At 38.7% G+C, this 10,253-nt stretch overlaps 2 protein-coding genes across 2 annotated transcripts; both read right to left on the reverse strand.

Moving 5' to 3' along the window:
* Positions 1-300: 300 nt before the first annotated feature.
* On the reverse strand, positions 301-2,408 carry LOC6652276 (phosphoglucomutase-2). The gene is made up of 2 exons (XM_002074843.4): positions 1,413-2,408; positions 301-1,352 (listed from the first exon to the last, which is right to left on the reverse strand). The coding sequence occupies exons 1-2, from the start codon at positions 2,347-2,349 to the stop codon at positions 388-390; spliced, it is 1,902 nt and encodes a 633-aa protein (XP_002074879.1). The 5' UTR covers positions 2,350-2,408; the 3' UTR covers positions 301-387.
* A 1,615-nt stretch (positions 2,409-4,023) lies between these two features.
* On the reverse strand, positions 4,024-5,603 carry LOC111519596 (myosin-2 heavy chain-like). Its single transcript, XM_023181178.2, has 3 exons — positions 5,452-5,603; positions 5,129-5,211; positions 4,024-5,059 (listed from the first exon to the last, which is right to left on the reverse strand). Exons 1-3 carry the CDS (start codon positions 5,483-5,485, stop codon positions 4,217-4,219), a joined length of 960 nt encoding a protein of 319 aa, XP_023036946.1. The 5' UTR covers positions 5,486-5,603; the 3' UTR covers positions 4,024-4,216.
* Positions 5,604-10,253: the final 4,650 nt, after the last annotated feature.

Consider the following 10,253-nt stretch of genomic DNA (forward strand, 5'->3'; position numbering starts at 1 on the left):
CTTGGATGTATGTGGCACAGTGTGTGTATTGTAGGTGGAAGAAGAATAGCAACTCCCCCAGAGTGCAATTAGCTGGTGAACTATAAAATTTCAGTGTTTGTCTTGCCAGATACTCTCGCCCAAATACCTATGTACATATGTATGTATGAACATATGAGGCTGTGGTCTGTGATATGTGGTGAGAAAACAAAAAGATGATGATGATTTTGCCCCCTCACCCACACCCCCCCCCCCACACACACACACACACACACACACACACACACAGACACATATACAACAATTGCCCTAGACGCATAATTGGCGTTCTGTGACCTCTGAGCCGAAAGATATTCCAAGACTTTAATGAGTTGTCAGTACATTAAAGGATGCGCCAAGAGGTTGACTTTAAGCATCTGTCCGACCCGACTCAAGACCATGGAAACTGGGCTGATAGAATTCCTCTATAGCAGCAGCAGTCATGCGGTACAATTTATCATTCATCTCATCCCATTCCTTATCCTCGGGTAGACCGCATATCTCGGCATAATACTTCATCTTGGATTCAGTTCCACTGCATCGCAATGAGATGATAAATCCATTGGTAAAGGTGAATGTTATATTTTGAATGTTGGGATTAACAGGTAGACGAGCTTTGCGGTCAGCATATGAAGTGTCCACACCCGTTGTCAGATCCCTTACATGCATCACGTCGAATTCGCCATCCAGAATGCATCGTGGATAAGTTCCTGGCTGATCATCGTCAAAGCTGCGCAATCGTTCAAAGATTTGCAATGATAGATCCGCATCGGGACAAATGATATGTGAACTGATGGACGCATGGTAGCCATAACGATCGTAGACCTCCCTCAATTTCTCAATCAGTGTCATGTTGCGAGTGCTGCGCAAATAGCATGCCATGGTGGCTAATTGAGTGGCTGCAATTATGCCATCTGTGTCGGCATGGTTCATGCCAAACATGTAACCGAATGACTCCTCGAATGCCAAGAGCACCGTTTTGCCAAGGCCCTGCAGCTCCAGAGCCTTGTTGGCCATCCACTTGAAGCCTGGCAATGTCTCCACATGAATGAAACCCTCTGCTCGAGCGATAGCCGATAGAATTCGTGAACTGATCGTGCTGGAAATGGTAACACAATTGGATATGTCCGGCTTGGGTGTTCTTGTGCGATAGCTCTCAACTGCCCACCAGCCAAGTAGGGCTCCAATTTCATTTCCATTAAAGATTTTCCAGCGGCCCTTGGGATCCAGTTCGGCCACCGCCAGGCGATCGGCATCCGGATCGTTGGCCAAAACAATTGTACAATGCTCGTCCTCGGCTTTCTTAATGGCCAAGGCCAAAGTGTCCTTGCCCTCTATGGAGAAAGCAGGAAACAGCTTTGAATGCATCTGTAGATTGAGTAGCAATTGCTTACCTTCTAGATTAGGATTGGCAACCGTTGGAAATTCGGGGTCTGGATCTTTCTGCTCAGCCACTGCAATCAGGGGCTTCAACCTGGCCTGATAAAATGCCTCTCTCATAAACGAATAACAAACACCATGCAATGGTGTATAGACAAAACGCAACTGACTGCACTCGTTGGTCTCCAAAAAGACAGGTGGCAGAAGTTTCTTCAAGGCCTCGTAGTACTTTGGATAGACTAAGCGATAGGGATCATCCAGAAGAGGGCTCTCGTCCAAAATCGAAAGGTCCCAAGAAGAGGGTTTTGGCTCGAGATTCTTAAGTATGGCATCATGGATATTCTTGTCAATGGGCGTTGTGACCTGAGCCCCATTCGCCCAGTAGATCTTACATCCGTTGTCCTCTTTGGGATTCTGCGATGCAGTGATTACAATGCCAGCCAGGCAGTTCAAATTTATAACGGAGAACGAAATAAATGGAGTTGGAATCATGCGATTGAAGAAATAGACGCGAAAGTTACTATTGAGAAGGACTGAGGCCGCCAGTTGGGCGAACCGCTTGCTATTGTAGCGTCCGTCGTAGCCTATAACCACTCCTTGGGTCTCTCTCCGTTGGACACTTGGATGGGTTTCTATCAGGTAATGAGCTAAACCCTGCATTGTTTGTATGATAACCAGGTCGTTGATGGAATCAAAGCCAGCTCGCATCCCGCCTCTCAGACCGGCCGGGCCGAATGGAATGCGAGTGCCGAGGCGCACTCGCAGAGCCTCCCAATCCTTGTCATTGACTGCATCGACCACCTGCTGCAATGTGGCCTCGTTGCGATCCCAAAGTATCCAGTTCTTGATCTCAGCATCGAGATCTGCTTCCCCGGACAACTCTAAAGACTTTATCAGATCCACGGGGGAGTCATTGCGTTTGGAGCCACTGGCCGACAATGCTGCAGGCATTTTTATTGCAAAAATCAAAACAAACAATAAATGTGTTACTTAATTTCGAAATTTTTTGTGAATGATGCAAAACACAAGGGAAACTCTTCTTCACTAAACTGCCCGACTAAGTTCAGCAATCAATTGCCCCTTTCTTCTGCTCTCAATCCTACCCCTGGTCACAGTCTTTCTTGGTTTTGCATGCCGACTGACCAATTGAAAATTTATGTGAAACTCATTTCGATTTACGGCCACCAAATACGACCCCGGGGAGACCTTTGGCCGACACTGGCTAAGCTCTCTATGGTAACCACAAATTGATCCATTGCCAATGGCTTGATGAATTTATGGCCAAGAGATTTGTCAGAAAGGGATAGACAGAGAGAGAGGGATAGAGAGAGGGAGAATCTCCTAAATGTATCTGAAGATTGTCTCTTCGGTTTCCACTGATATATGACTTTATGAATTCTTCATTCCACCTTCATAAACATTAACATGATTTCAATTTGTCATCAATTATGCAAAGCGAGTGAAACTAGGAGTGATTCGCCAACCCAAACTCCAATTCTATTCCCCCCTTCTGACTGTCAGGGTTTTTGCCGACCTACAACCATGCCAAGCAGTTGCACATCCATGACGATGACGACGTGAAGTCGGTGTGAGTAATTTTCAACGATAATTGGGTTACACACAGAGGCGCATGCAACATTTATCAGGGATGGTGGGCGGTGGAACACAATGAAAGAGGGGGCCCTGTTGTCTCTTTGGGGGAAGCTGCACACACTCACACACCGCTGTGACACATCAATTGCATTCTAAACATTCAACGCAGTGGTTTCTGCTCAACGGGCTACACTGGCTGCAATCAGGAATTCCGGGAATCACAAATTGCCAAAGCGCACATTGGCAGTCCTGTGACAGAACAGTGCATTAGTTAGGAGTTGGGTACAGGGAACTTGAAGAGACGCACACCAATACCAGCCAAATGCATTTCGCGTCAAATTGTCAGAGTGTTAATTAAAAATGGACACTTGAATAGGACAAAAGATAGACAATGCACACACATACGCATACAGGATGTGGCCACATGCACTTACAGTTAGTTTCCAAACACTGGTTATGGTAATTGTCCTGTCTCGTACCCCTTCGATCTGACGACAGAATTGAAGGAATTTCTGTGCCAATTGAGCCAACGGAGGAGCCATTGCGTTCTTTAAAGCTCTTTAAACAAGATGACTCCAAGTCTTTTCATTTTTCACTGCTCGATTATTACAACAACCTTAAAATGAGTAAATATATTGTTAGTCAAGGCAGTAAAATAAATCTTTTTTGGTTTAAAGACTCACTTCCTCTTGACTTTAATAGAAGCTTCGCCAATTTGACCTTTTCGGACTATGCAGACAGAATTATCTGCTTTTTGTCTTCTCTGAAAATCTTTTTTCTCACAACAATCATAATTTTCGAAATCAAAATGGTTTATTACTTTTCATTAATTAGAATTATTTGATATGGAATAGTCAAAGCTTAAGACAAATTATTAATTTTTAAATATTACTTAAAGGTTCATCCTTAAATGATGTTACGTCGATTTTGAAGACGCAATTTTTTTGTGTTTTAATATATATTGTTTAATCCTTATGAACCGACAAAGAGCCCATATACTACTTTAATTTTTTAATTAATAACTTTGAAACTTATTGTTTAAATTATTTTTTGTGTTAAGTCACAATGTTAAAGAACAATTGTAAGCACTATTCTATAAGGACGTCATACTTAAATTTTTGTCTTATCATTATTTGACTTTTGGTAGTGTCGCGCAGAACATTTTGACAAAAACCGGAAAATGAACATCCCGTATAATTTGAATTTTTAATTTCACATGTACCCTTTACTTGTCCCAAGAGAGCGAGAACTCATCCCAGTGAGCATAATGAAACTTTCCATTTGCGTAAACCCCGTGAATGTACAATTCATGTCGCTGCGTTTTCAAAAGTTCAAACACAATCCTTGGTTCAACAAATACAGTTTTGGACGGTTCGTTCAACACTTTGCAATAGACAACTAACCAACCAGGACCAGCTAAATTATTTTCTATCTTTAGATTAATGCTGTATTTAAAAGAGTCAATGATAATGGTAGCTAACTGTGTTTGTACTTTTTCTTTCTCGTGTTTTTTAACTGCATTGTCATTAGTTTTTACTTTGTCTTCCAATTCCATTATTTTTTTCTTGTAGTCCATTATCAAAATGTCCTTCGCACTCATTTGTTCTTTTTCGGATAGTTGTTTTTGCTGCATTTCTGCCAACTGATTTTCCACTTCCTGCTTTTGCATTTCAAGGCTTTTTACTTTTTCATTGGACTCCTCTAAAAGAGCATTAAGTTGCTCGTCTATAGATTTAGCTTGCTGTGTCGATTGAACTTCTAGTTCTTCTTTTTCATGTTGAATACTCATTTCGTTTTCATTCTCCTTGTTAACCTTTTTTTGATGATCTTGGTATTTTGATACAAAGTCCAAGATGTTTTTTTCAGCATCAACTTTAGTTGGTTTCAGACTGGGCTGTTCATGAAAGTTTTTAAAATCCGGATATTTATTTAAAGCCAAAAGTATAAGATTATCTATTTGTCGATCTTTCATTCTTATTGCATTAGCTGCTTGTGTTAATATGGATTTCACTTTCTGCCAGCATTTCCCTTCGCACGGAGTATTCAAAAAATCAAATCCTTCAATGACCTAAAATTAAGGTGTACATTATCAAAGATAATGATTTTTGCATAATGTATAATGTATGTAAATACTTACCGAATTCGTTTCAGAAGCAGACTCTTCCGAAGAACCATCCAGACTCGAAAACATCAGATTAAGTATTGCATGATCCATTTCATCTGTAAAATTTAAAAAAAAAAATTGCCTAAAACACGTGTTCTGAGTTGTGACCTGCAAATTTGCTGTAATCATGCATTTGTTCCATACTGTACTTATGTATGTACATACATATGTATGTATGTAAATTCATAGATGCATGCACGCATGTACTTAAATGTGTATGTACATACATATGTATATGCATAAATATATCTACACACATATGGATAAACTAATTTTATTAATTTTAGTATTCATACCTCCTGGTTTGGTGTTCATTTTATCAGAAGACATTTGCAGTTTTGTTACTTTCGTTTAATTAGAAAAGCGTGAATATTATGAATATAATGGAATCCCCAAAAACGTTTTACACTAGCGACACGAAAAAATATTGATACTTTTTGGAATCGAGTATGTTCGCTATTGATACCGATATTTTATACTCGATTCTTTTGTTTCGATATTTTTATGTGTACGATGCTTTTCTTTTGATACGACTCATGAGTACATGATCGATACTTCACATTCGATAACGTGTTCCTATGTACAACGGTCTGGGAAATGTCGATAATTAGAAATGGGATCGAAGTGATCGGCTGGGCTTTTTACCCGATTCCCACTGGCGTCCATCCACCATAATGTTGGAGGATGGTAGTAATTTGCCGAAATATTATTAATAAACTTAAGTCGATTTTCACTGAAAGTGATATTGAAAAAATGTTTAGATATGTCGTTACTATGGCGCTTAAGAAAATAAAAAAGAATTTGTTTAAAACTTTGATCACATTTGAAATTATAATTTGGTCGTTTTGAAACAATATATTTATACATATACATATGTACATATGTATGTATGTACATATTATGCGAGATATGGCACTGATATTCAGCAAATATAATGCAAATAATTTTATGGAATCTTTTGGATAAATAATCCAAGTACATTGTACATACACTGCGCGTTATCAGCATAGCTGACCTTGATCAGTACAATATGAGTGCTTCTAATTTTGTTGTTGTTAACATTCATTTTTTTTCATTTTCATTTTTTGTTTATTCTTTTTGTCTTCTTTTTTTTTTGTTTATTCTCATCGTCAATGGAGTTTTCAACATAATAATGCTCCTCTCAAGCACAGCCTGGATGATTAAATCGTGGATTGATCAAAAAATGTTGATTCATTGCAGTGGCCGCCTTACTCGCCGGACCTAAATATCACCCGTAAAGTTTACGAATCGGGAAGACAGTATTCCACCATAAAGGATTAGATTCAAGGAATAGAAAGTGCTTGGTCAACCGTTTCTTTGAAAAATATTGAAAGGTTATACGATTCGCTGCCCAATCGGATCTAGGACGGCATTTACAATAATGGAGGGTCAAGTGTAGTTTTTCTTATGCTCTAACTTTCATGATAAAGGGTGCTTTTAATTCAAATACGTGGATTTAGTATTTGAGATTTATTTGTAGTCCTACGTCTGCAAGTCTATTAAAAGTCTATACAACAAAAACTTGATTTACCGCAGTGCAGAATTTCAATTTGTATTGCCAGGCACGATTTGTGAAGATTTCGCTGATGTCCAAAGCCAGTGAACATTAATCCGTAATTTGCTGCAGCTACTAATAATTTTTAATGGCAAGCCCTGGCCATAAATGGTCAATAGTTGCCACTGTTTTTTAGGCTGATTGTCACGAGTGAGTTCAAACTGATCTTTGCCGTCCTGATCTGCGAGAGTAAGAGAGACTGACTGACTGTCAATTGAATTTGGATTTTGATGGAATTGGAATTTCAATTCGCGGCACGTGCAAGTGTCAAAGAACTTTACACGTTTTCGCTTCGAATACCTTCTACACGTTGGATTCAACTATAACAACAATTAACAGTTAGTCAACACTTTTAATTGATTTTCCACCAAATACAGAGAAATACACAGAGAGAGAGATAGAGAGACAGTAAAAGAGAGGGGCATAGTTCGTAGGGGAAGGGCAGGCGGAAGTGTAGGCCCTTTTCATTTGCTTCAACTTCTTTTAATTTATGAACTACCCAACCATATTCGGTTAAACATTTAATCAATGTTCGAGTATCTCAAATCTCGACACACACACAAACGATGCTATATACTCTTAAGTTTATAAATATTTATAAACCCAATAGCATAGCCCGAATGTAGCGAACCTAATGACAAAGTGATAAGGACAATTAAGGAGAAAGCAGCTTGGACTTGGACCACAAATACTTGCAAAATGTGTCAGACTCGAACTGCTGTAAAATATTGCTTGCTGCATTTTTGATCACTTGTCATCGCCGCATGATGAACGATACACACAGCCAGGAAGACAGAGAAGAAGACCAGTACCAATACCAAGATGTAGTAGCAGACGAAGACACAAACGATGATGATGATGACGAGGATATGGATGTGGATGAGGTCCAAGAGAACATTCCGCAGAACCTGTTGACAACACTTGTGAGACAAGCGAAACGATCTTGCTTTTTGCCAACCAACTTGGTCTACAAGCAAGTGGAAGTGGTGGCCAAGGTGTCGATATCGCACAATGATTTTAATGATGGGATCGAAACTCCAGTTCCAGCTCTGTGCCAGCTTCCTCCCAACTTCTCTAAAGCGAAAAAAAGGCACAACAACAATATAAACAGAAAAAAGTGAAAAAGTCGCTTGTAGCAGCAAATCGCTGAGATGCCAAAGCTGATAATCAATAATTTTTATATTTTTACCACATCTTTTCTTTGAGTGCGAGTCGGCAAAGTCAAAGGGAGAAGGAGAAGCAACAGCGGAAACCCGAATACATTCATAAAAAGAAAGAGAGAGACGGCCAATGGACATGACAATAATCCTTAATTGCAAAAGTGCAAAGACTACCCCCAAAATTTAATGCTGAATGTTTGAAAATGTAATGATATCTTTTAGCATCGATAATTTCAGAGAGCTCACAATATTGATAAGTTAGCATTATACTCATTTCATATATGTACATATTTGTCAAATTTGATGGTCCCTTACTTTTAAGTTTTTTCTAAAATTTAAAACGCACTTATTAGTTTAAAAAATTTCTTGGAGGTTATTTGATTTGGAGATCTAACATGAATATTTCGAAAATCTTCGAAGAATATCTTCATTTAATCTAGAATGTTTGTTGTGCAGTGTAATTTTATATGACTTCGTTTTAAAATTTTTTGCGATTTATAGAATAGTGTTTCAACCATTGTTTACAGCTTAAATTAACTTCAATTCTGTTATTAAGTCAATTGAAAAACAAAATCGGCATTTATTCGGCATCTATTCAGTTCAGATCGAAAAATGTGTATACATAGCTGAAACTAAAATTTTATGAGACAATTAAAGGGCATTTCGGTATTGCCTTTTTTCAGGTAAGTATCGCGATTGATAAATTGTATTAGGTAGAATATTTGAGTGTGCCTGTTCGTCCAAGAACTTAAGGACCTTGTCTCTCCCTTTGATATTCCGATTGCAAAGAAAATTGACAGGCTGCCAAAAAGCCATTTACCTAAACTGTTGGTGCAATCACCACCTGGCCATGAATGTATGTTTGGTGCGTACTACGGTCTCATGTGACTCAACTTAACCCTAATGTAACCCTCTCCCCGCCCCACACACAAGCGACATTTGAAGTGCAAACTCGTGCATACACGACACAATTCCCTTACAAAAAAAAAGAGGGAAACAGCCAATCCCCCTTTTTCTCTGATTTATTCTTGTATTAATGCGCAAAAATCCAAGCAATTTTTGTGTACAAAATTGCCCAAAATTCTATCAAAGTTCGAACCCTTTGATGGTGACAGACATTTCGGGTTGATTTTCATGTCACGTCAATGCCAAAAAGGTAACAAGAAAATCGCATTGCCAAAAGGTGTTTGCAAATGTGAAATCGAAAAGGCAATGAATGGGCTTAGGAGGGGAGAGGAAGCCGATTGTGTGCCCCACCACACGCACAGAAGGCGGCTAATGATGATTGCGAAACCGCTGGAAAAGCAATCAAAGGGCAAAACAAAACTGGGGGCCAATTAAAATCTTAGACGGAGAGACGGCCACTCACTCGACTTGATTGCAAAAGACAATTTCATTGAGCAATAAAAATGTCGACTCTGTGAATGCGGAAAGGGAACTTCAATTCGTAGTTCCTTTTCTCAAAATTGGATTTCTGACCCTTTGGTCAGCCATGTGTGAAGGTCCTTTCGGCTATTGCCATTTGCATCTAATACATAAATATAATGCGTTAATTTCACAAACCGAAAAAAGAAACAAAAATCCAACACAAAATAAAAAGGCAGCAAAAATGCAAAATAAACTCCCCCAGAAAAAGGAAATGTGCAAAAAAATTTCACATTTCTATTTTTGTTTGGGTGGTAATCAAATTTGTGAGGTTTTTCCTTTTCCTTCGCTTGGTTGCGAAAAAAAAAAATTATGAATTGCTGAGCAGCGGACTTGTTCCCCAAGAGACAAAATACAGACCAAAGGCCAGAAGCACTTCCATTTCTGCCGAAGATTATATACTCTAGAAAGGAAAGACTTTCTCATCACCTACAAATATAGTTAACGAAGAGATAGAAAAAACGCGTAAAACAACGCCCAATAGTTTTTCATTAAGACACTAGAAAGGTCAATACTTACGTGAGTTTCTTAAAGATAAGGCGGTCCTGTAAGGATACAACTTATAACCCTTCCATTCCAAGGAGATTAAACAACAAAGAACTCAACAATGGTTAAAGAAAGTTATCTCCAATGAAATCTAGAATATATATTTACAGTTTAAGTTGAGGATTATTTCTCTTATCCGCTGACTTGTTCAAAAAAAAGTAAAGTCCTTTTTTAGGAAAGAGTATTAAAAGACTGCAGGACATGAGGGCACACAAATAAACAAAGGATGTAAATTTCATTTTCAATGAAAAGAAGAAAGAAAAAAACCGAAATATGAAAAGCTGCTTAAACAAATTACATAAATATTTTTACCAGAAGACAAATTCCAACAACTATCTATAAAAATAATAAAGGAAGAAGGACAACAGCTGCTTTGGGGGGGGCGGAAAAG

The sequence above is a fragment of the Drosophila willistoni genome, assembly GCF_018902025.1.
Source record: "Drosophila willistoni isolate 14030-0811.24 chromosome 2L unlocalized genomic scaffold, UCI_dwil_1.1 Seg168, whole genome shotgun sequence".
Classification (NCBI taxonomy): Eukaryota; Metazoa; Arthropoda; class Insecta; order Diptera; family Drosophilidae; genus Drosophila; species Drosophila willistoni.

Excerpts from the sequence above, each read along its gene's own strand:
- LOC111519596 (XM_023181178.2), bottom strand. The coding sequence starts at position 5,485 with ATGTCTTCTGATAAAATGAACACCAAACCAGGAG. Across the intron at positions 5,212-5,451 it reads AATGAACACCAAACCAGGAG|ATGAAATGGATCATGCAATA; the intron begins GTATGAATACTA and ends TAAATTTTACAG. Across the intron at positions 5,060-5,128 it reads CTGCTTCTGAAACGAATTCG|GTCATTGAAGGATTTGATTT; the intron begins GTAAGTATTTAC and ends CCTTAATTTTAG.
- LOC6652276 (XM_002074843.4), bottom strand. The coding sequence starts at position 2,349 with ATGCCTGCAGCATTGTCGGCCAGTGGCTCCAAACGCAATGACTCCCCC. Across the intron at positions 1,353-1,412 it reads TGCCAATCCTAATCTAGAAG|AGGGCAAGGACACTTTGGCC; the intron begins GTAAGCAATTGC and ends CTTTCTCCATAG.